At 35.1% G+C, this 27606-nt stretch overlaps 1 protein-coding gene across 2 annotated transcripts; it reads right to left on the bottom strand.

The window, feature by feature from the left end:
• Positions 1–451: 451 nt before the first annotated feature.
• Positions 452–27352, bottom strand: dnajb14 (DnaJ heat shock protein family (Hsp40) member B14). 2 transcript variants are annotated; one of them, NM_001077787.1, is given in 8 exon segments: positions 452–1386; positions 1491–1663; positions 8141–8250; positions 10758–10843; positions 17951–18139; positions 18245–18390; positions 19063–19243; positions 27191–27349. In NM_001077787.1, coding segments are annotated over 8 exon segments (1143 nt in total). In that variant the 5' UTR covers positions 27324–27349; the 3' UTR covers positions 452–1261.
• Positions 27353–27606: the final 254 nt, after the last annotated feature.

Raw genomic sequence — 27606 nt, 5'->3', positions numbered from 1 at the left:
CACCTGTTCGTCAGCGTTTTTATTGAGGGCCACTGGTAAAGCAACAGGCGTTAGAGGCTGCGGTTCAGTATTTGCTTGATAATAATTTAGCAAAACCATCTTATTCTAGTTGGAATTCACCCTGCTTATTGGTTTAAAAAATCTGATAATACATATCGACTTTGTGTACAAATTATCGAAAGATAAATAAGATCTCTTAACCTGATGCTTTTCCACTTCCCAGAGTCTAACACTGTGTGGATCAAGTAGGTGCTGCTAAATTCGTAAGTAAATTCGACCTGTTAAAGGGGTACTGGCAGACCCCTTTCACTTTAAAAGTATACAGTATATACATACACAATGCAAAAATTAGACAATTATTTTTACCCAAATGCATTGTATGGTTAAGAACAATTTTAAAGTACCACTTAATTAAAATAACATATTAGAACACATTTGAGAAGTACTTGTGTCCAGAAATATCAAATATCAGTTTATTCTTTTAACATTCTTTAGCCAGAAATTAAAGCATGTATTCATTTACTCCCCATCATGTAATATCATCTGCAGAACATAATAGACTTATTTCTTAATATTCTGTCATTATTTCTGTACATCCACAGAAAGCCTTCAAAACCAAAAATTATAACATCAAAAAAAAAAAAAAAAAAAAAGCCATAAAATTTATCCACAGCTGATTTGATCTCATACATCAAGCATTCACTATAGGGCTGCCATTTACACTATTTTGGAGAGCTCTATTTTTAAACAAGTGTTTCATTGCCTTATTTGGCCTGATACACTTGATTCATATTAAATATTCTGACTCGTGAAACTTCAATGGATGGACAAAAATGATTGGTGAAGTTATTAATCATATTCTAGAAAAAAACAGAGTAGTCCTCCACTTAAAAATGTATATTTGATCTGATCTGTTTCAGATTTAAAAAAAAAAATTATTAGAATTGCTAAAAACCTTTCAAGAGAGCACTGACATGGAGTAATTACTTAAGTTAAACTCTGAAGAAAATAGAATTGGTTTAAAGAAAGTGTAAAACATCTACATGTAGAGTTTCACAGTTTAAGTCAATTAAAGAGATATAAATTATAGAAATGGAGTGATGGAACTTTTTACGATTCACTGTTACTAAGAAGCAATGCATATTGCAACAAAAGATGATTGACTTTTAACATAAAGATGTTCAAAAAATAAACAACACATAATACATTTATACATAAGATGTCCTATTGTCTTAAGGGTCCATTAGTCTCAATTTGTGGTTTATCCTCCACGGAACAGGTCATTTAATCGGTCCAGCTCTTTGCAGTTCTCCATGGTCATGAGCTCAGCCTTTCGCTGTAGTCTTTCATCTCTGTAGACCTTTGCAGCATACAGCAGGTCTGTTTCTGAAGGGGGTGACATGATGTTCAAAATATTACATTTGCATTAATACAGATGAACTAACCCCTAATGGAGCAATAAAATGGTAATTATGAATAACTGCACATACTTGTCTGCCTCTCCTTCCAGCAGTTGTTGCGCACATTGGAAACGTAATCCTCCTCCACGCTCTTCTCAATCTTTAGCAAAGCTGAGCCCTTATATTCGGATTTGAAATCTGTGGTGACAAAATAGTCCACATGCAGATTCTCTGTTTGTCTCTTAACGGTTTGTCCTGTGGAGCTGGATGCAAAGGAGAAAAGATTACAACCATTACTTTTTGTGAGAAACTTCAAATACTTTGATTTTCTCACATATGGACAATACAAGCACATAGACAACAGTCTCCACACCCCACAACAGTGAGAAGAGTAGAGTTCTACCACCTAGAATAGTGGTTGTTAATGACCAAGATTAATATGCTTATGATTAAGAGAATATATACTTGGCCAGTACAAGAGTCATTTTGACATTTTGCACCACGCTGTTTAAATAGCAAATGCATTTCCGCTCATGTTGCACTCAATGCATAGGCGTTCTTGTCTAAAAAAGGAGATGCATTAAGGCGCATTGCAAGGTTATAATAGTTTTGGATTTTTCATTAGTTTTAGTTTCTATTTCGTTCTGACTTTTTGTTTTCAAATTCAGTTAGTTTTTATTAGTTTTAGAGGCAGATTTCCTAGTTTTTATTAGTTTCTATATTTTAAATGTCTTTAGTGTTTATTAGTTTCAGTATTAGTTTCAGTTTTTTTTTTCTAAATGAAGATATTTGTTAGGTACAAGATTCAACATCAACAGGATAAATATTGTATTGTTAAAAACGCAGTCATACATTTTTTTGAAACATGTTTTCAGAGGATACATGAACACTATCATCTACCCATCCTCAAATTCAAATACAACAGCTCACAAGAAAGCAGCCCTAAATACAATATGTGTGCAAGGCTGCTTGTGAGTTTAGACGTAGTGATGGGCAGGGCCGGATTAACCAATGGGCATTATGGACACATAATGCACATATTCTCCATTACGAGGAAGACAAGTAGGAAAAATTAATAAGTGTGTGTATTATGGGGGACTCAGAATCCTAGAACTGGATTGGAGAGGTGTTATCCAAATCATATGCATTATACGTTTGTAGAAGTTATACATTAAAAATACCCTTAAATATAAATTTTAGTACTGCTTCAGTGAACTTGAACAAGTATATTAAAATCCATTAACTTCTCTTAGTTGTATTAGTATTTTTTTCAAAGTGTGCTTTAAATGCTTTAAAAATAAGTTAAATCTCTGTAGACTAGAAATATATGTACTGTATATCATTTATTTAAAAAATGTGGTCAATAAATTATAGAATAATTTTATTTAACAAATATTATATCAATATTATTTTTAATTAAACAATGGGGTGCGGCTATAGGGGGCCTACAAGACATTGTGCCCAGGGGCCTCTGAACTATTAATCCGGGCCTGGTGATGGGCAATTCAGATTTCTAACGCAGATGTTAGGACTCAACATTATGTAGTCAGCAATAGTAATTTCAGTCAGTTAAAACATCATCATGATCTGAAAAATGTCTTAGAGTAAAGTTTAACAAACTGTAAACCCAACTGAATTATGCTTCACTTATTTAAATTTCATTACGATTGTCTGTTATGAAATAAACTTACGTTTTTCACCAGATCTTCTCATTTAAGCCCTCGGTTTACCTGCGCTGCAGTTGTTCTAAGTTCAGTTCAGTCATACAGCAGGCTTTGGTTCAAAGAATCACGCATGCGCAGTATTATTGGTTCACCGCGATCGCGCTACAGAAATAAAACCCATTATTGGGCACAAATGTGTTAAAGTAATAGTTTTAGGTCTCTGTATTTAATGCTGTCACCGTGCTGCTGTCATGTCCACTTGTTTTTGTCGCGGGAGCAACAGAGAAGATGACTCGAGGAGAACCGTTTTTGCTATAATTCTAGTTAGTTTCAGTAAGTTTTGTTTGTACACAATACAGTTTTCAGTTAGTTTTTATTTTTATTTCAGTTAACGACAATTATTTTACATTTTAGTTTTCATTTTTTCGTTAGTTTTCGTTAACTATTGGCGCATTGCTGGCGCGTTGCTATTTTGAGGAACTAAAATAGAATGCACAACAGACCAGCTGAGAGCAGGTCTGAAGTCCAGTGCAGAGCACGTTAGTTGAGCGTCTTGCTTAAACATAGCTTAATACACACAGGATGTACAGCAACACGCAAGTATTTTACAAAAATAAAACAAGAATAAAAGGATTCAAATATTACAAAAATTATTATTTTCTAGCCTACATAAATATGAAAAACCATACTTTCATGCCTTCTTCATCTCGGGGGGCTTTTTCAGTTTATTCATGACAATTTGCTTTTGTATAATGTTGTTATTATTAGTAGTAGTATTATTTATTATATGCATATTTATATTTTATTAAAAACAATTTTAGATTTACCCACCTGTCAAGTTTTAGACCATATGAGACATAGCAAGTGTATTTGCAAATAACTCTGAATTTAGAAATAGTTTTGAAAAAATCTTTGCACTTAGCAAACAAAATTAATTATGTATAGGCTAATGGATGTCTGTGCGTACAACACGTTTTCTTATCCACGAGAGTGGAAGTGAAAGTAAAGAATGAGGAGGCTCATTCTCGCACTGCAGATGGTCTGTTTAACAGTTTTCTTGCAAGTGAAGCGCTTAGTTTCCTCTCTTACAAAGTCTGTTATGTAAATAGCAAATGCGCTATGGCGCAACGCAACTGACTCTTAAAGGGAATGGAAAATAAGACTCTGATTGGTTTATTCTTAAAACACACATATAACTCATTTAGAGAATAAGCTCAATCCTGTTAGATCATGCGCCACTGCGCAGAGCGGATTTTTCCGCCGTTAAAAAAAAAAAAAAAGTGAATTCGGACACGCCCTTAATGCTTTTGCGCCCTGCACTTTGGACTTCGCGTCTGGATCGTCAAAATAGAGCCAGTTCTTAATCAGCCTTAAAGATGATGTGTATTCATGAGGTTGTAGAAATATCAATTTAATCTTTGCTGCTTGGTTGTTATAAATGTTTGAATTTGGTCAAGATCTACATCTGTTGATAACATGCATCTATGAACTATACTGCATTGGGCATTTAAGAAAAACATGAATGGACTGATTAGAATCAATACAGCTTCCAGTGAGTGTTAGAATATCACTTGTCACAAGTTCTCACAACCAGTTGTTGTTTGAATGATCTAGTATTATTATCTGAAGGGACTATCATTGCTAGAAGCTCATCACAAGGGTTGTTTCCTTTATTGCAATTTACAGATTGGTTAAGGGTTCAGTGCTGAGGCTGTGTAATGTCAACACCCTTAAGAACTGCCTACTGAATGGTTATAAAATAGAAAGAAACACTGCCTGCAGTGCACAGGCAAGTTCTTAAAGGGTCACGAAACACCAAAACACATTTTTTGAGCTGTTGACAGTCGTATATGTGTCCCACACTGCTAAAAACACTATTAGGACAACTATATTTCACTAAAAAGTGTAAATTGGTTGTTTTTGCTTTATTTCAAGCAAATTCGTACTTCCGGTTTGAAACGAATTTTTGAAGCTGCGTCACGGTCATGACATAATAGCGTGTATTACAGCGTGCAGACTGGGCGTCTGTGCCAGAGTGTGTCTTATTACGTCTTACAGTGTGATGCATTAATGCATGAGTAAGGCTTGGTTCAAACCAATCAGCGCGCTCTATTGTGCAACTTCATTAATATTCATTAGTGTCACCGTCTTTATACCACAGAGACGCCACGTTGTGTTGGCAAAACAAGCGTGAAGTGTTGCTTTTACAGTTTGCTGCCATTAAGTTTCGTTTTCATTTTCTCTCTGTGAGAGCTCATCTGGATCACGTGTGGATTACAGTGTACGCGACGCTCGACAACAATAATTTACGTGTCTAAGGGGGATTATTGTTTACCTGAGAGCTGTTCTCATCTGCAAACGCTGAAATCCGGATTCCGGATGTAGTATTCTCTTCATAAAGACGCGGCTCTAGTTGCTGGTGATTGTCCTGTCTCTACAGATTTGGTAAGTGAGCGACCAGTGCTCTTTGTATATTCAGTTTGTTCGTATCAAATAAGTTAACTATTGCATTGAGTGCAAACATGTTAGCACCGCATTTTGTGACCGGAATAACACACGCGGCTTTCGGACGCTACCTGCCGAGTGCATCTAAGTTTCCGGGAAATGCAGAGTTTTTTTTCTGTCATTCGCCGTGTGGTATCAAACATTGCATGAAAAATACACGCTTACAGCAGTTCCTCGAATCAAATATCTTGTTTGTCGCGAGGGGCATGAATGAATTCCCTGAATGAAAGAGCCAAACTGCAGTTAAAGTCCAACATTTAATAATTTGGCAAATAATTCGACTAACGTTACAGATGTCCATGTAGGTTAAACACCATCCCTTTCTCCTGTGTATTTTGACTGAAACTCGCGCGTGCCCAAATAGACACTCCCTCACCATCCCACTTTAGTTCCTCCGACACTCCCCCCTAAACAGAGCTGGACACCCCCACTTTTCTGACTTTTTCCAAAGAAGAGGTGTGAAAACACCCTGCTGAAACGAGGGGGTTTCATGGCCCTTTAATAAACAATTCTTTTTGAAGATAGCAGAGAGTCTCTCAGTTTTACCTTCTGAGTTTACAGCAAGGTACAGAGAGAAGAAATGGCAAAACATTCTCCAAGGTAAAGGATCTACCATGATTCAGAATTCAAAAACACAAAACCAAATAAGTGTTTTTATTAGCATTAAGGCTTATGTGCTCCTTGAGTTGCCCTGAAAAGACCTGGGGCCTCATGTATCAACGCTGCGTACGCACAAAAACTTTGCGTACGCCAGGTTTCACGCTCGGAATCGCTCACGTTTGGGTTTACTAACGATGAACTGAACGTGGGAATGTGCACAGCTCCACGCCAGCTTTATGGCTGGCGTACGCACATTTTTTTGCGTGTCTGTTTTATTTCCATTGGCAACTCCTAGAGGCAGTTGTGTTAAATTGCACTCTACAAAGTGTCTTCTCAGCTGTATGAAACGGGTTCATCCGCATGTCTAGTATAAAAGTTTTCCGTACCATACAGTTGACCATCCAAACATTAAAGCGCAATTTGTAGCGATCGCCAGTTTTCCCAATGTAATCGGAGCAATCTACTGCACACGCATTGCTATAAAGGCACCATCTGAGGATGAACTGGCATGCGTGAATCAGAAACATTTCCATTCAATAAATGTGCAAATTAAATTTGATGCACAGACTTATTAATGATTCCTACTTGTCTTTCTCATGATAAAGAGTATATAGGCAAAATCTGATATGTAGCAGGGAAAATAAAGAGTAAGTTCATCAGCCGCTGGATTCGAACCGAGTTCATGCTCGAACGTGTCAAAACATGTTGCCATGCGTTTTACGAGCTGCACCACTGAGACTGTTAAGGGTCCAATAACCTTTTACACCTATAAATCACACTATTTCTTTTTTAAATCCACACAGTGCGATGTTCAGACCCAACTGTGTTAACCGCATCAGCCACTCTATTTTTTTCTTTTGTTGTTAATTCCGAAGGACAGACTTGCAAATAACACCGTTTGTCTCCGGTCAGCACCTTCAATTCACATTCTGTTCAAAGTTTCTCTTTTTGCTTGCTTTTGCCATTGCTTTTTTGTTTAGTTTTGCCAAAGTAGAGTCATTAGCATATTCATACAGGGGCGGAGGCAGGGAGGGTTTTTGCGCTTGTGCATGTTGCGCTCAGTTTCACGTTCATTCGGATGTACAAAAGGATATGCGTGGGATTCGGCGTACGCAGTGTTTCATACATCTGAATTTTTTTCTGCGTACGCACATTTACAGCTTTATGCGTACGCAATGTTTTAGTATGATTTCAACGCAAGTCTTCGTACACGAGGCCCCTGGACTGTATTTAGAGTCAGAGTACAAAATCATGTCTCATATGATCAAATAGCAATGTGATTTTCAGACATACATTGCATTGATGATTTTTTTTCATCTACATGATGACCAAGCAGCAGACTACATTTGATTTGAACACATTCATATTTCAATGTCTTAATTCATTTAACACTTGATATGATTTGTTTCACCAATAATTATTTTTTAACAAGCTGCAAGTGGCTGAAAAGCATTTTGTTTTTCTTTGCTGTACAAAGGCACATTTTATTTGGTTTTAAATGATTCTTACTCTTACTGTATCTGTATGAACCAAAATAACCGTATTTTAGGTTGTTATAAGGACAAAATCCATGAGGGGACTCTTACACTGTAAATGTGTTTGCATTTGTTGCACTGATAACTTGCCACTTTTAGCAGTTCCAGCCCCCCCACCATGCTGCCAAACAGTTTAGCACATAAAATATCATGTTTTACCAGGATATTGTGTATTGAGTTAGGTACAAACCTACATAATAAACAACAATTTAGCAGCCATCATCGACAATACATAATCCTGATAATATTCCCCTTTTTTGTAAATATGTAATTGAAATGAATACTTTGTTTTCTGATGTAATTATCACACAATAATTAACACAGTTGCATGTTACTTCTCATCCCTGGCTACACGACAAAAAACTAGGACAAAAAAAAAACAATACTCTATATGGTATTGTAAGGAAGGGATGAATTACAAGGCATAATGACATACGGTCTGGAGTATAAGCTGTAAGGTGGTGTGGAAACCAGCAGCTGGCTGAGGATTGAGACCAAGACCAGCACAACGATTGGCATCAGCTGAATAAACATGGAAAACCCACCCTAAAAAACAGAAGCAGCATTAGTAATGATCTGTGTGTTACTTCCAAGCAAAACTAATAGAAAGAAACATTCAAAATGGACATTTTAGATGAATTGTTAATCTTGAAAACACAAGGTTTAATCTATAAATCTTGAAACACAAGGTTTATACTTGTCTTCCGTACTGCTAAGCTAATCCACTTGCTATTGAGTACCATGTGAGTACATATACAAGAACGTCAAATGGTGACAGAAATTATGTTAACTTAAGTAAAAAAAGACAATGTTACATTTAGTTTTGTCATTTAAAGAGTAAATTCAGTATAAAAGACAACCCAGGATTCTATTTATCCAGGTATTAGAATGACTTGAGGTTCCCTGGTCTGTATTTAGAGTTTAATTACAATAGGCCAACAGCGCTGAAAACTGAGCCAGTCTTTTTGTCTTTGTTTGTGATTTTCAGACAGACATTGCATTGATAGATGGGATTTTAGGAGCTTTCTGTAGGTTAACGTTTCTCATTGAGTCATTCTAATAACACCAATTCAAACAATTAGTTCAAAAGACATGGGTCTCGATTGATCATTACCAATTAATCACTTTACTGTTACATAAACATTCCAGAACTGAGCACCCCACTATTTTCATTTGGATGTGTTTTGTTTGGAACAATTTTGGCTAGCATAACAAAAACAGACAAGTGGCAACATCAAATACAATAAAAACAGTACTTTCACAATTCATTATTGTGCAGTATTTTTTCTGAATCTCACAACTTCAATAGTTCTATAAAGAGGTAGATAGTAGTGTTTGACTCTTATTACTATAATAATTGGTTACTGTTACTTTTGCTTTGCTTTTGCTTTATATGGTAAATTTTCTTTCGGAGTTGGTCTCTCAACATTGTGCAGACACTATGTTATCTTGAAACTACTCATCTCTAAAATGCTGAAGCCTGATTAAATCACAGTATTGACCAAAAGCATGAAGTGTAGGATGGTCTGGCTAATTCATTAGCCTGAAGCTATTATTTTTAAATCTTCTTTCTTTACTTCCTTTTGCCTGTTTTGAATGATTTCTTCCATCTACAAGCCATCTGCAGCATACAGTTGAGGTCATTGGCTGCCACTGCCCTGCAGTATTATGGTGAGTGCGACATTTTCCTTTTAAATGCCTTTAGGGTTAGCACTTTCAGCTCACAGCAAAAAGAGTCCCGGCTGGGCCAGTTGGGATTTCTGTGTGGAGTTTGCATTTTCATGTTGGTTTTCTGAGTGAGACACACCTTATAGGTGGATTGGATGAAATAAATTGGCCATAGTAAGTGTTTGTTTAAATGTGAGAATGTATGGGTGTTTCCCAGTACTGGGCCGTGGCTAGAAGGGCATCTGCTGGGTAAAACATATGCCTGAGTAGTTTATGATTCACTTCGCTGTGGCTTCGACCCTTGATAAATGATAGACTAAGCCGAAGGAAAATAAATGAATGAAATGCCTTTAGGCCTGTGGTGTTTCTATCTGAACGGTGCCCATTCAAAAGCACAATCATCTTAGCTCCCTCAGAACAGTGGTCTGCTTTGGATAGAGCTCTAATAATCCACAGATCCTTGCCTCGGAACTCAGGTGTATTTTCAGGTACAATTCAAAAGACAAGCAAATGAAACTTCCTACAGAAACAGGCTGTTAATCTGGCACTGCTTGATTGTCTAGCATTTAAAAAAAAAGGCAGTGGCCTAATAAGTCATCAGAGAGGTATGGGTCACACGCATTAAAAAAGCTAGCAGAACTTTGTTTAAAGAAAATTATGGCCTTCATGCACAGACCAGCAGTTGCTGGTAGGCTGGGTGGACAGGTCCAGAAATAGTGTTGTTCCTAACGAGTTGTCTCATACTCTAAGATGGAGTGTCTTGAAATTTGTCCCACAGAGGAGTATGCCCACTGCCCTCTTTTCTTCATTGAATGTTCCCCTGAGTGGAGATGCTGGTCCACCAAGCAGAAATGCATTTTTTCTTTTCTCTGGTGAAGTTATCACTGCTGAAGCTGCAGATGATCAGGGAGGAAAGAAAGACCTGTTTAACTGGACACACCAAAATCAAGGAGCTTTTGAACATGTAGCATGTAGAGTTTGTTTAAAGGCTCAGATTAACCATTATTCCATTTTTTATTATTTTTATAATGCATTTAGGATGCCGTTTGAATCTAATTATTCTCTGCTAATTTATTGGTAGCATGGTTTTGATAATTCAAGGACTTCATAGTGACAGCTACACAATGTCAAGCGACCAACCTTCAAAGCATTCCAGCAACCAGCAGGTTTTCTATTTCATCAACAGTATGATAAATGACTTTATGGAGTCACGCCCACTCTTTGTAACAGGCTCTATTCATATCTGAACAAGCAGCCTTGGATACAGTGAATGCAGACAAGCATACTAATATAGACTAATATCCACACTCTTGGAAATGTTGTTCAGATAATCTATGCAATGGAACTGTTGTATAAATATACAAGACAGAAAAAAATGTTCATACATCTCCCCTCTCTTCCACTCTTTCTCCTCTGGTTTCTTCTGTATGATGACTGTATGTTCGGCCATTGGTGAATTCATGTGAATTAGCTGAAAAAAAAAAAAGAATTCACATATTTCTTATCTAAACACTTAATCAGACTATTAAAATGAAGAAGTGAAAGAAGAGAAAGAAAAAACGTTTTCCATGTTCATCAGTTTTATCCTTAATCAGCCAAACAACATTTAATATTTGTTTTGTATTGTTTAACATTCTTTAATGTTTATTAAAATTGATATCATATTAATAACAAATTGTTTATTTTTTTACATTGTTTAAACACTTTCCATATGCAAGTAATAATGCAAAATTATTTCTAAAATGGTAATTGTTTGACTGTTCATTTTGATATCTTTGTGATACACAAAATCTTTGAATCTTTTCTTCTTCCATCACATTTTTTTTCCTGAAAGTCTTTAGTTTTATACGTCAATAAATAATGTGACAGACTACTCCTTCACATGTACATTTGTTTTTATTTATTTATTTATTTATTTATTTTAATAGTAAATATTTCAGGCACTGCAAAGAGGCCTGGCAATAGTCAACTATCACCTTCACTGATTTGAGTGAGTTACTACAGATTTTTATGACTGTACCAGACAGAGAGCTGTTGGTATGCATATTTGTTAAAACTTTGGATAAGGTCAATGACTTTAGGGAAATTTGCAAAGATGCAAGGGTAAAACTATTTCCTTTGGGTGGCCAAACACCAGTCTTATGAAACAGCTCTAATCTTTAGGTTTTCAATGTTATTAAGGTCAGTAGGGCAACCTCTTTAAAAGAATTAAATTTGCTACCATCCACATTCCTTAAAGATGTCACTGAAGCTATGTGAATTACACATTCTGATTTTAAATACCACAATCTCCACTGTAACAAGTGCTATAGAAATAAAGATAAAGAAATAGAAATAAAGATTTCTATATAAAGGTCGCCACATACAGCTCAGATGTAATTACAATAATATACATCTAAAAAAGTTCATTTTCATTTCAACTTTAAGTATCATTTACTACATCGCTGTTGTAATTACATACTTTTGTCTCCCTGCCTTCCGATATTTAAGATAAAAACATTGTTAGAATCTCACTAAAGAGATGTTGGCAGTTAAATGCAGCATGCACATTAATGATCTTGTGTGCTGTTTTATTATTTTTTTATCTACAATGCTTTTTTATCACTAGAAGACGTTTACAAAACTATTGTGAGCGCAAATTTGTCAAAGTGATGACAAAATGACAACATTTACTGAAAAACTTTGGTTAACATGACCTGACATCTGATACAGCTATAACACAAATCCAGTGTAAAAAAAACAAAAAAAAACAACACTTTTTTAAATAGCTGCATCTTGCATGACATTTACCACAAATGATATTTGTTAAAAGATTGAACACTTGAACTTGTTCTTCACAGTCAGAGATTAAGCCAGAATACAGAGATTTGGTGAACTAATATCCACACTATCCAGTTTATTTATGAATAAAGCAAACTATTTAAACTGATGTTTTTTAATGAAGAGATAATTCACCCAAAATGAAAAACTGCTCCAATTTACTCAAGTTTCTTTCTTCAGTTCAACACAAAAGAAGATAATTTGAATAAAGCTGAAAACCTGTAACCACTGATTTAGAATGTGGGAAAAACAAGTAATATAAATAATAGGGAAGTCAATAGATATAAGTGGCCAGCTTTAATTAAAATATCTTATTTTATTTTCAACAGAAGAAAGATTTCTCCCCATTCTACAATTTAAAATCTGCCACACGGCTTCTAGGATAGGGCCATATTAGAAGTAATTTTTACTGTTTAAAATATATTACGCTTAAGAAGAGTCCCTGTAAACCATGAATACAAGTGTGTGTGTGTGCATTTGTGGTATAGTAATAAATATGCATTTTATTTTACTTTAAATGGCACCCATTTTATTTTTTTTCAAAATTTAAGATAAGTCTTTTGTGTCTACAGAATGTGTATCTAAAGGTTCAGCTCAAAATAACCATCAGATTATGTATTACCTTTTGTATATTAGAAATTTGAGCTGTTAGGACACTGAGGCTGTTTTTTTTTGCCTTTGCCTTTAATGCAAATGAGGTGGTTCTCCCCGCCCACAATTCCCATGTGTGTGTCCTTCTTCTGCTGCGACTCAGGCATTAGCAGCACAGTCACAGACAAGAATGAACCAATCTCCCATACTACAGGAAGAACTTTCCCAACAGTTATTTCACATGCAGCTGTGGTAATAAATTACAGCAATTTTACTGTCTTTATTACAAACATGCATGTGTGAAATCATGGTTGTTTTGCGCTCCTCCTTTCTTGTAGATATGATTATACGTGTTACTATGGTGACATGTTCATACTCGGCTGTCGATCAATTCAGTGGGCGAGGAAAAAATAATAATAATTAACAAAATCGCACTCCAACGTCTTGATTTAGATCCTATTTAAACATCAAGAAATAAAAAAAAAAAAAGAGCTATTGTTTTTCTATCCCTTCAATATGCCAGTGGACACACTATACCTACACACAGTTTTGTCCATACAGCTTACAAAAGCTGATTTTCATAATAGGTGCCCTTTAAACTTGTACAAGAAATATATGTAAGTGTTTAGTCAGTTTAAAATTTCTGGCAATTTCTGGCAAAGGTAGATGGCTGCCTTAGGATAAAAAGTCTTTGCATTTAGAACCAAAAACATCTGACATATTTTTGCTGGGAAACCAATGTCTTTTTTTTGCTTTCACAACTTAGGCACACTACAAAACAGAGAAATGTACCAAAATGCACCAGCCATAACATAGTTTAGCATGTGGGTTTGAAGTAAGCATGAGCACTTAGCATAAACCTAAACTAATGAAACAGCTTCTATAGATTATAATTTATAATAAGCAATTATTTTCTAATGAGTGCTAAGAGGAAAATTATTTGTCTTGAGAAATTAATTTGTCTAAAACAATTACAATAAAAATATTGATCAAATTTATGGCATGGCGCGAATTGATCCTTTTGTGCATTTGACGCGCTTAACGCACAGTTCGCACTACGTTAACCAATAAGGAGCTTGCTCTTGTATGGGGCATGCTTATGACGTAGCACCTGTTGTAGGTGTTCTGGGGGAAAACCTGCCTAAATCGACAAAAGTTCATCAAACTGGGCTCGGCTCTGGAGGAGTTTACAAGCTCTCTTTCTGGAGGAGTTTATGAGCTCCCAGAGTTGGATGCACCTCTGAAAGCGTCTAGTGGACTCAGACACTATTCCAAATGAATCAACGCTGTTTTTAACCTTTACAAAGCACATAAACAGTTATTTTCTCAATAAAATCCATGTTAGCCATTTAGCAACAAAGCTAGAGTCACCGGGCAGACAGAAGCCCTGCCCATCTCGCGAAGATATGCTATTATATACTCACAGCTTAAGTCAAAATAATTCAAAACCATTTTAAGGTCAATGTTATTTATTATTTGAACTAATGAGACATTTATTTTAATGGTATACAACAGGAAAAAAAAAACTAAATGATAATAATTATAATATTTTAAGTTTATTTATTTTCAAATGCTCAGCCAACAGGGTAAGAAAATATGGTAGCAGGCTAGCAGCTATTTACACTAGTGCAATTAGCCTGAATTATTAGCCTTTCTATTTCTAATGATTCTGTGACTGTATTTCCATGTTCCATTTGTGCAAGTGAAGCGAATAACAGTAGCTGGAAGAAACATTGAAAATAAAACTATTTGTATGTTTTGCGGGCAGAAGCAGGAGAAAATATATATTTTTGTGGGAGCGGGACAGAAAAAATCTGTCAGGTGGATTACTCATAACTCATCGCTAAATTGTCCGTAGTGTATGAGTGTGCGTGTGGATGTGTCCCACAGTTGGGTTGCAGCTGGAAGGGCATCCGCTGCGTAAAAACGTGCTGGATGAGTTGGCGGTTCATTCTGCTGTGGCGACCCCGGATTAATAAAGGGACTAAGCCGCCAAGAAAATGAATGAATGAAGCGTGCTAAAGTATGACTGTATTTCACAAGGATTCTGACAAAACAACGTGAAGCAGACACTTTACAAAAGTTGCGTTAAAGCGGGAAACACGTCAAACTTAATGAAACATTGGAGGGCGCATACTGAAGGGCTGAGGAATGCGCTGACTTTGACAGCTTGCGACTTTATCTGGCACTTCATTTACTTGACACCAATACTCCGCTTTTAATATGATTAAGATAATACTCTTATTAAGAGTCTACCATGTAAAAACAGGGATTTTTGATTACCTTAAAGGACCACTGAGTCCCAAAATGCGGAGGTTTTTCTTTCTGTTCGTCATGCGGTATCAAATTCCATTAAAACAGAAGTCGAATGTTTAAAATGAAACACCTGAAATTACATGAAACTCTGGAGGAAACGCTGGAATGCCTGGTAATGCGACATTAATTATTTTATACTAAAACTTGCCCTAAAAAAGTGCTTTCTTGGTCTTATCCATATTTCTTTGCATGTTAAACACACCACGGCCACAACAGGAAAAAAAACTAATAACTTCGTTAATTTTATTAACGTGTTAATTATTTCAAATTAATTGCATGCGTTAACGCACATTTTGACAGCACTACTTTAAATACAATTTTGCTTCATATTGCCCAATCGTAAAAAATTAGTCTGGCAAAAATGTTTTACACACACAAGCAAATGTTTACCTGGATATTCCCTTCATATACCAAACAAATCATTTTGGCAGTTGTATCTTCTGAAGCTGTAACTCTGTGTAAGGGCACCTGTGCATACCAGGATCAAAGAGAAACTTAAGTTTGCCACTTAGCTTGTCTGAACTAAAAACCTAACTAAATAAAACAATCTACAAAAGTGAACAATTATTCTGAACATATAAACACCAATAAAACAAATTTTAAGCCATTTAACTCAAGTCAAAGTCAAGTCATAAATATTTGTCAAACAAGTCCTAACTTAACTCTGACTAGAGTCCTTCCTAAATGCTGCTTCTAAACTTCTTATCCAGACCTTTGTCTAGGTGTCTACATGTGCAATTAAACGTTTGGCCTCCAAAAGTCTGAGGTCAATAAGAAAACTTAGTGCACCCTAGTACGATCACAGAGAGGCAGAAAATCACTCTTCAGAACATTTTGGCACACTGATCTCTGTTGGTGAAATGATCTTCTTAAGTCGATTCGCTGAAATTTTATTTTAACAGAGACAACATTTTGAAGAGACAGATGAAATCATTGATCACTTAATTACATATTACTTAACAAAAAAAAAAATGCAATGCCTATAATTTTTAGACAAGATAGAATGGAGTTAATGCAACCACCCATTGGGACTCACATCCAAGACAACCAACAGGGGCTGACTTTGCGAATGTCCCTCTGCACTTAAATAGTTTAAACATTTTTTGACTATTTTAGTGCTCAAAGCTGTGGAAAAAACACTCAAATCAGTTCTCACAGTGATGTGAAAAGGCAGTGTTTGATTGGAACATTTCCTAGTGAGATTATAACAAAAATCATTTCCTCCCATATTTTCTAAAACAAACAGCCGCAGCAGAAGCCACCTGTTCACATGCACGTCAAGTCACAAAATGTAGGATATGCGGATTATAAATATATTCAGCTCCAACAGAGGCGTAAGGTTTTTTTTTTTATTCTGTTGTTAATTTGTGTTTATTGTGAAATTTGCTGTATATGTTTCAACAAACACATTCAGCTTTTAAGGTCTTTGCACAATAAAGTCTGAATTTTTTGCACACTGAAGTCTGATTTTTGTATGTTTTTTTCATATTCATATCTGAAAAAATTGTCAGGTACACAAACCTTGCACACTGAGTCCAATGCACATTAATTAATCCATTCTGAAAAAACGCAAAACATTTCAGAGTCAGTTCAAGCAGTATGTACTCTGATTCTTTCTTCTCCTATCTTCTCCATTGTAGAAATTATTAGGGATTATCCCCAAATGCAAGGTTTATTTCATGAAATCAGTGGAATTTTCATACATTGTATGTGATGCTTCACACATTTACAAACCCTGAACAGAGACTGGCAGCACCTATTGACATTATAACAGATGGCAGCCATGTTGACATACCAGACTAAAGCAGATCATGAGCAGTAGGCTTATGTAAAATGTATGGACACATACACTCACACTCACACACACACACTCACATTCACATTCACCTTAAAAAGCTAGAGTTGAGATCTGCGCCAGTCAATAAATAGTATACATATCTGCCACGTTCTGTCTTTATTTTGTGCACAGTGTTTGTCAAAGTTATCTGTGGCTCAAATTATGGCTTTTTGTATTTTGCCTTTCGCTTGTACAGTGGCTCTAAACTGTCAAAACGCCTCTTAAATCGATTTTTCGGATGTGACAAATTGAAATTTTTTATTTTTTTTTATGGCAAAGTTTTGGAGACAGTGTGTCAATATGATTGACACAATGTGAGGTAAAATTATTTTTTTAATGTGAAAACCTCAGATTCAGTGTGCAATAAATTTTACTGTCATTTTTGTGAAAGTGAAGTGAAAGTACAGTTAATACACTCTAACTTTTAAATACACTTTCTTTATGCAGTGGTTGACATTAATTCCTGACTGTGCTTTCATTGATATTATAGCTTATATAAACAACATCTCTGTTAGTCTGCTTGCAGAGTTTAATCATAAATAATAATAAATTGTAGCATAGATTTTATCCACAACTAGGGCTGGACAATAATTTGATATCAATATATATCGTCGTAAAAAAAAATCAACAACGGTGATATGAGTTTTAAACCCTTTTCTGGTATTTCGATATAAATTTGAGAGAGAGAGAAAGAGAGAGAGAGAGCAGGCACTTTGAGCTGCATCAAAGCAGAAATTTAAATAATATTCACTATCATTCCAAATATAGTCTATAAGGACCTTCTGGTTCTGGGCCATTTCTGGAGATATTTTGAATTTACTTAATCCACATATCTACAGTGTTGATATCAGAGAACAGTTTAACTTGTTGAATCAATGCTGTATATTGCACCTTTAATCCCTTATAAAGCCCCTCATATTGAAATGCATAAAGTGAATGTTGTTTAGATTATTCAACTACTTTGGGGTAAATATAAGTGTCTAGCAATAATAAATGAGTTGCAAATTGGCTTACATGATGGAAAGCTGCCTCCAAAGAACATGTTAAAGAGATCTTCAGGTGTAATATCGGATTCAAAGCCTCTGTGAAAATCGAATCCTTCATGAGAGCTGTAATTTGGGGTGCTGGGCTCCTCTCCTCCACTTAAGTCATACTGCCTCTTCTTTTCTGGGTTACTGAGCACTGAATAAGCATTTCCAATTTCTGGAGAAAGACAAAAACAAATAGCAATTGTTGTTTTATATTTTATTTTAATCAACGATTTAAAATAGTCCTGGAATAAAATAAGTGCTTTAGAGATGGCATTACTTTTAAAGGCATCTGTTGCTCCTGGTGCGTGGTTTTTGTCAGGGTGGAATTTCAAAGCCAGCTGTCTGTAGGCTTTTTTTAGTTCATCATCACTGGCATCTTTTCTGATGCCCAGTACCTCATAGTAGTTCTTACATTTCTTTATCCTACAGTCAACAACAATGACAACAAAAGCAAAATTAAATTTTTACAGAGCTAATATCATTTATCTAAAACATCCTTTTATTACAACAGTGACCTTGACAGTTTTGAAGCTTTTTATATAATCCACTCAAGCAAATATCTAATCAGCCAATCACAACACAGATAGCTGATGCATTTAGGCCAAGTCCATGGGAATAGTTATTAAATGTTAGTTTTTAAAGAAATCTAAATCCACATAAAAAATGCAAACATGCACTGGGATGCAGGACATGGTGAACTAACAGCTGGCGATAATCACACTATTTTGCTGGAAAACATAGAGGTATGGGACCCTAGCATTTTTGAAAAATAAACTGCATATTAAAAAAAAAAACACACACCCACACACACGCACGCACGCACGCACGCACACACACACCAACACACACCCACACACACGATTTTAATGTATAGAGATGCTATATCTTGCAAGCAAATTTGGAATGTTCTATTTTAGGTGTGCTTAAGTTCCGAAAATTATTCAATTCTTGAATAAATCTGACAACGAGTCAATTGATCAATCAATCTTTTGGGCTCTTGAATCCTGGCTGAGAAGCGCTGACTAAAGGAATGCAATAGGGACTACGACACTTTCTGGGTTATGGACCTATTAATGAATACACAAGAATACTTGCCTTTGTACCCCTTCAGCTTGCTCTTTGGTAAATCCTTTTGTTAAATCTGCAGCTGCTGAGTCTTGCTTTGGTGCCTCATGTTGGGTTTGTGATCCAGGCTTTGATCCATTTGATGACTTCCCACAGTATGCAGTACTGTTTCCTGTCGAATTTCCATTGTTCAGCAAAGCTTCCAACAATACTGCCAATAAAGCCAAACAAGCAAAATGTAAAAAAAAAAGTAAAATTATCTGGCAAATTAAATGATCCTATTATCTAATTTAGAAAAACACTAGGGGTTTAACAAAAAAAAAAAAAAAAAAAATGCAGGTCGTCTTCCCATTGTATGATCTGAGATACTCTCATATGCCTCGTTTCCACTGAGTGGAACTGTATTATACGGGTCACCTTTATCAGAGTTGTGTCTCTACTGCAATATGGTACCAGTGGTACCCTTTTGGTGAAAAGTTGGAAAAGTTGCAGTTGACGTCATTCTTGCTTGGAGTTCACATATCATATGAGAAGCACTTCTTACTAAACAAATGCTTTAGTTTATATACATAAATACTTATGTATAAATCTTAATTATTCAATTTAAAAATATTTTATTATAGCTACAGATCAATGATAATGTAAAATGGCTTACTAATAAAATAATAGCTTATTTAAAACAATTATGAACAAGTATAGATCCTTAAAACCTTTCAAATGTTACCAGTTACAAAAAATAAATACCAGTGGTAAAAAAAAAAAAATCATTTTTATGATTACTAAAATATTGAGTTATACAAAAACTTCTCTTTCTTACTAGAAACACCACAGATTAAGAAACATATGGCTTTCTAAGAAAATATGGTACAAAAACATATTACAAGAAAAGGTCATTCTGAAGGTGGTCATCCACTTTAAAACATGCATTCAATAAGTGTAAATCCTGGGAGCCATATCTTGATCCTCAGAGGAGGAATGCTATAGAGAGCTGGGTGTTATCTGTGACGAAGGGGGCCTTGAAGCAGAGGAAAGAAGATTAAACCTAGTGTCTAGTAGAGCTGCATGATTCTGGCTAAAATTAGAATAGCAATTTAAAAAAAATAAAAATAAAGCTTAATATGAGATTATTGTTTTTTCTCAAACATATGGTAAAACAACATTAATATTATGTGTAAGTCTAGTGGTATCTATAAATAGTTCTATTCTACTAATAATAATTCTGATGTTGAATTATGTTTGAGATATAGGCCTATACTTGCAATCTGTCATTGAGAACATTATTAGACCATTTGATTCACTGGTAAAGTCAACATTATATAGACCAATTACCAACCTACGTCACACATGACGTCACATGGGTCCCCGGTTGCAAAAAACAGACAGGCTGCAATGGGAAAGATGTCGTGTTTGGCGGTAGGATGCAGAATTCGAGTCCAAAAATGGAAAACTTAACTTTTACCATACACCACACACTGCTTTAATACCGACTGCAGACGTCTTTGGCTAAATGGGAGCTGAATGCAGTAAGGAGCTAAATAGAAATGCTGGACTCTGCAGTTCTCATGTCATATCAGGTAAGTTCACGCTATGCTGAATCATATACATCACTCGTTTTTGATTGCAGAAATGATTTCAGCAAAAACAGTTACATGTGGTTAATTAAACTGCTGACACTGAATGCTAAGAATGAAACGTAAAAGGTACGTTCATTAAGGTAAACTTACTTTCATATTCACACATTCATTCAGTGACAACTTGTGACAAACTTCCTATATTGTTTACCACGGCACTTTGAATATTCGGTCTGAAAAAACCTGCAAGTGTGACTTGAAAACAACATTAACACTGTTTTGACTGTGAACAATGTTGTACTTTGATAGTCATTGGCTGTTGCTAATATGATTTCGCTGTTTAGAGTTTGCAAAATAATATTTTTATGAAATTATATTATTAAGGAGAAAGTCTGAATGTGCCAACTTTACCTTTATGTGTAGGTTCACATACCCTGCCGTACAGGTGAAGTTCACTGTCAGAATGCAGTCGTTTTGCGTGTTGGTGATTAATTACCCAGGCCTTGTATAACGTTAGCATCGTCTTGTTTCCTTGTCTTTGGCTAGGCGGAATCTCGGAGTTTAGCTCTTGAATCTGGTCATCATGGAGCAATATTTATTGCACATGACCTCAAAGAACAACATTGTTGGCATCCAAAGACTTGTAGACCTTTAACTTCTCTCTACTAAAATCACTAGGAGCTTCATTGAGATTGTATATTTCGGGCTGGATGCTTGGTCACTTCTTCTTATCCAATATTTATTGGGAGGGTGCTATCGCAAATGGAGCTGTCAGATGAACGCCGCTCACTTTAACGTTAATTTTGCTGAATCACTGTGCTTGTCACTGGGTGACGAGCTGTTATAATATGCTGTAAGCATTATGTAAATAATATATATACAATGTGTAAGTAATATATCTTGTTTCTAAGATAACAAAAAACTTGAGTAGTTATACTGACACTGTAAACATTTATTTTCATGCACAACTCTGTGTTTGTTCGCCATGAAAGAAAAAACATTTCAAATGCTTGTCACAGTCATAGCTCTAAAATGCGATATGATTATTTAAAATATGTGCAGGCTTTCGGTTTTATTTTCACGGCTAAGTGCTGTTCATACTTTGCGCGCTGCTCTTAAACGACCACTCTGTGCCACAAACTGAATATTATTTACAACTTTATTACCCGTTACTCACGTGAGTTCAGCATTTGCGAGTTCTGTTCACTAGTAGACACGCGCGTGTCTATCACCCGCACAGTCAGCAGCTCACGTCACGTGTGATTTCCCGGCTGCGAATACATCATTATGTATAGACAAAAATGACATTTTTGGGTGAATTATACCTTATAAATTGAGCATGTGACTCTATTAACATAATTTGGAGGTGTGCATGTCACTGAGCAACGTGTGTAAAGCAATGAAAAGACTCATGCAGTCGCCTTTTCTTCTCTCCTGATCTTGAAAATATGATTGACAGAATCTCAGAAATGCTGGGTTAAGATCGTCTAGGGGGTCGAATCGAGATTGCGATCTTTTTTCGATTAATTGTGCAGCTCTAGTGTCTAGTTAGCCTGTTTGTCGCACTCTGTAGCAATCTGTGTTCCTGTATGACTGTCGGATCTATTCTTTGCAAAGAATGAAATCTTTTTCGAAGTAAACCTTACAGGACTTAGACTTTTACTAATCAATAGACAATTTATTTGAAATTTCCATAATATACCCAAAACATACATTTAGTCCTTCTTTTGGGGGTTCATAAACAATACAAAACATATACAGTCAGTACAAACCTCTCATCTTTATTCTTTATCAGCACATGTAAGGTTAACATCTTGTTAAAAAGTAATTCCGTCATTCCGAGCACATATAAGTCCAAAAGGCAATGATAATAATTAATAATATTTCGATAACGATAATTAGACACTATAGGCTAACAGACCACACAATCTCGATGAACACTTGATGCTTGCACTAAACTGCAGGCTGCTTTATTTATTGGACATTTGTTCTGACATTGATAGAATTTTTTTGTCAAGCTTATGTTTCTTTTTTAATATTAAGATATTTTCTTTGAAATCTGTAATTGTCCCTCATCAACAGTAAAATAATCAGCCCTTATACTGTATATGTCAATATTCTATATGTTCATGTATTTTAAATGTATATTTTAATTATTGATTATGTAATGCATAAAGTCGTGGACGCATCTCACAGCAAAAAGCATAACTTAACCTTTAAATGTCCATCCTTCAGTCATCAATAATGTCTATCAATTAAAGTGTTATTGACAATCAATCAATCATCAAAAAATCGTTAGCATCCCTAAATAAAATATTTCCAAGGAATATTTCACTCTTGTAATGATCAGTGGTAAAGCCAGGAACTTAAGGAATTAACTTGTGGAAATTCATTTCCAATATAATCAAATGCTGCAGAGTTAACACTAAACTCCGACCCTTTTCTTAAGCTCATCTGAAAGTGGAAATTGAGACACTGACCATCTGTCTTTTGTTTATCTAAAAGACAAAGGTGTTAAGAGCCCAGAACTTGCTTCTTAATCCAATCAACTTTTGACATCGTCTCAAGACACAGGGAGACACATGGATCAGAAAACTAACATTTCACAAATGAAATATTTCACTTCATATACCTGTATATTCAAATGATCATGTATATATTTAATATGCACTGCTTTAAATACTACTCTGTATGAAACTTTGCTTATTAAGGTTTATATATGAATGCTTGGGTAAAGACCAACATTACATAGTGATGTTTAGACTCTATATAATGTAAATAATGCCTTGGGTAAATTAGATGTGGTTTGGAAAGTGAAATATGCATAGGAAAATATTTAAGACCCTTAAATATTATAATAGTTAACTAGGTGGACTATGACTATCCAAATGCAGGTCACATTAGGGATGACACCTCCCAGTGACTAACTCACAGGATCATCCAATCACAATGTTGGATTTGAAAGGTGATATCCGTTTAATCCCGCATTCCAGAGAAAGTATTAACGGACATTCTTTTAAAGAAAGAGAAAGTGTGGTCAAATAGTGGTCAAAGAGTGGCCAAAAGGTGGTTCATGGTGGTAGAGGGGCTTCTGTCCTAAAGAGAGGTTAAATTTGGGTGGTTCTGTTTAGAAGAGGGGTTCTGTTCAGAAGTGTGGTTCAGTTCAGAGCAAGAGTGGTAGTAACAAAGAGTGGTATCAGAACTTTTGCTGCGTGGGATTTAGTAATTGGATTCACAGTACTTTTTCCAAGCCATCTGAAACCATAGCTTCAAGACCACCACCTCCAGAAATCTGCATGTCCCAGATTTTCAAGAACTCTACCTACAAGAAAAAGACGTCGGCGTGTCCCCGACATCGAACCACCACTTCCAGAGATCTCCAATTTCTGCTTGTTCCACAATATACAGATTTCTATGCTCAAGGATAAAGACGTCGGCATGTCCCCGACATCGAACCACCAACTACAGAAATCTCCAGTCTGCGTGTTCCAGAAACTACAGATTTCTTCTTCTCAAAGCTCAAGAGAGCCAAGTCTGTTAGTTTCATGCTTCAAGGTTTGCAAGAAGATCCAGCTTTTTCGAGCCACAGCCATCAAAGGCAGAAATGTAAATACTCCACTTTCCAACCCTCTAAATTAGACCTTGGCATAGTGTGTTTCAGTATAAAATATTCTAATTAATTAGATGTTTATAACTGAAATTCATTATTAAAAAAAAAGCCTTCCTCAATTCTTTGTTATTGTAGAATAAAGTTTACCTTACCCTAACTTAATCACCCTCATCACTTACCTATGCACTTCACTCATTGTACATTTAGTAGTTGTAGTTACCCTTGATTACCATTTTGTTAATAAATACACATTTATTACAATTGTGTTTTCCTTGGGTTGATAATACAGAAAAAGGTTCTACAAGTCAAACGATCTCATTATCCTTCAGATTTGGCCAGATATTACACTCCTCATTTGTATAATTTAATTAATAATATTTTATTGTTATTTTGACATAGGAAAGCTGTCTGATGCCCCATTTAAAAGCAGTTATTTATCTGTTATTTCTACATTATTTGGTGCCCCGAGTGAGGATAAAATATTAATTTTAATATCAATACCTAAATATTGATTTTAATATTTAATAAATCCAATTATCACTACACTCTAAAGTTACCATACTCACCATTAAAAGGATCCTCCAAAACTGAAAATTCTGTCACCATTAACTCACCTTTTACTTATTCCAAACCTGTTTAACTTTGTTCTACATTAACTTGTAGGCTAATGTCTTTTTTATATATATATATTGTCAGACAGCTAAAACCTTTTACAAAATGTGTTAAATCAGCTGCACAAAGAAGTTGGCATGCTGAAAAGCCTTTAAAATTGATAGATATAAATATTGACATTTATCGTAATAACTATTGATATCGACTGATATGAAAAATATCAGGCTAATTTATTTTGCCATATCGTCCAGCCCTATGTTTGTCCATTTCTGAAAGGATGTCAGAATCATTTCAATAATTACGCACACATTATAATTAAGTTTAAGTAGACTATAGACACTCGCAAATAGAGCAAGTAAAATACATAAATCTGAGAGAATAAATAAATCTAGAGAAAGTGAAACCAATCACGCTTTAAACAGCTATTAAAGAGGACACAAGGCAGATTCTGTTTTTCTGCTTTACAAAGTAATGTAAAAGCACCAGTTTTCAAATATGCTTACCATGCGTGTTAATGCAGACAGCTTTTCACGAGTGAGTAGCGCCATCTAGCGGAGCTCTTGAATACTCAGTAGTCTAGTTTTTACAAAAGACAGGTTTTTACCTTTGCTCAAAAAAAAATTATTGATGTAAAGTGAAATTTGTTAGTCATAATAATATCAGGAAACGGCAGTGAACATATTGATTCGCCATTATTAAATTGTTAAATCCTTTTAGAAAACTAAAATAGCTTAAAATTGAGTATTCATAATACTTTCTGTTTTGTCACATGTAAAATGCTTATTTATTCAGAAATAAGTTGCTTATATTTATCATTAGATTAAGTTTTAAATTTTAATGTCATAATGTTTTATCAGTCATGTTTTATTTGCCGTTTTGTCAAATAAAAGTATTGTAGTTATACCTGTCATTTAGTTCTGTCATTTATTTTATGTAATTTTCAATCATTATTCTAATAGTTTGTGTACAAATGTCCTTGGCCAATCAAATACATTCACATTATTGTATCTAACAGTGTATAAGCATTATCTAAATTTATTTTAGAGATACAAATAAATATAAACTATATAGATTGTCCCATATTATATACACTGCTGTGATACATTTAAACATTCATTTATCCTATTATTTACTATGTATAAACAGACATTACATGAAACATTAGGTCATGAATATTTGCCTGAAAATCTTGGAAAAGTTATGGAATTTGAGTAGTAACCTGGGGGGTGTTGCCATTAAACCCCACGGACGAAGAAAAAATCTTTAGGACTGAACCATGAGCTACTTGCCACAAAACATATAAATTAGACACAAAAATTGCTCTGGGGCATAATACTTTAGTAATTCTTTAATTAAATGCAAAGCTGACTACCAAGCACCTTGGCCTTGAATTGCAAAGGCTGTTCGAGATGTTCAGTACTGACATCACCTTGACCTCTAAACACTCTCATGCTTCAAATAATAAAAGAAACTGAAACCAAGCCAGTCTCTTACCATAACATTCACAAATAAATTGAGTGCTAGAGTATTAGGAAACAGAACCTCAAAATAGATTTAAAAATGAAAAGAAAAAAAAAAGATTCCAAAAGAACAATAATTTATATAAAGATTGTGAATTAAATCATTTAGAGGATGTGAAATATATAATATTTTATGCAGATGCACTCCTCTACAAAAACAATCATCCCAAACTATCTAAAATTCTACATTCTTTCTGAATAGAGCTAGTCATTTCATTTGGAGGAAATATACTTAATATAATTTGTACAGCAGATAAATAAATTAGAGCAATGTCTTATTGGAAATTTTTTATCCAATATCATTCAGCATTGAATTATTCATTCTTTAATCAAATTAACACTAACAACCAAAAGTACACTCTATACTCAGAGGTCAACCAAAACTAGCATCAAACGTTTGCACCATACACACCAAAACAAAATGATCAATGCACTGAATTGGTTTGCTCTATTTTAATAAATAATAATTTATATGCTTTATTTTAATTAATAATAATTATTAATACACAAATTGTGTTTTCATTTTTAATTGTATTTCATGTCAGTTACTGAAGCCTTTATTACTTTCATGCTGTCATTGCCTTACAAATTTTGAGCGTAGTTTACCATGCCATACCAATTTACCATGGTCAAGCATCGAAAAAAATAATATATATACAACACAACGAAATGCGTGTGTGTTGTCCTGACCCTCTGCTAACATATGAATTACCGGCGAGTTGAGGAAATTTGACACAACTTAATCGATAAAGACAGTCTGTTGATAATGTATACATTTATGTTCTATGCTGTTTATGTCAGATCATCAGCTAACTTAGCTTGTGTGACGATTGAAAATACCTTACCTTTTGCTTTCTCTGTTGGATACAGTTTTTCTGCTTTGTATAGAAATTTCAAAGCCTTGTTTTTATTACCGTCTTCGATGGCTTTAACTGCAATATTTAAACATTTTTTAGCTTCATCGCGATTCCCTTCCATTATTGTATCAGCTGGCAAGCAGCACTTTCGATTCGGAGCAACACTTTCGCATTCTTCTTTTTTCGTAGAGGGGCAATTGGAAAACACCAAACTGGTGCATTACTGCCACCGGCTGGTACGGAGTAAGGAGTACATGTCTACCTCTTCTTCTTTTTCGTTTAATGGCCATTCACTCCTTGGGAGTATTACCGCCGCCTGCTGTACTTCTCATGCACTTGTGTTGGGGATCTGAATATCTATTTAGCTTGGGGGAAAAAAACCTGGAAAGTGACCATATATTGTG

This window comes from Danio rerio, chromosome 1, assembly GCF_049306965.1.
Source record: "Danio rerio strain Tuebingen ecotype United States chromosome 1, GRCz12tu, whole genome shotgun sequence".
Taxonomy (NCBI): domain Eukaryota; kingdom Metazoa; phylum Chordata; class Actinopteri; order Cypriniformes; family Danionidae; genus Danio; species Danio rerio.
Note: the sequence above shows the minus strand (reverse complement) of the source record. Positions and strands in the feature narration are given on the sequence as shown.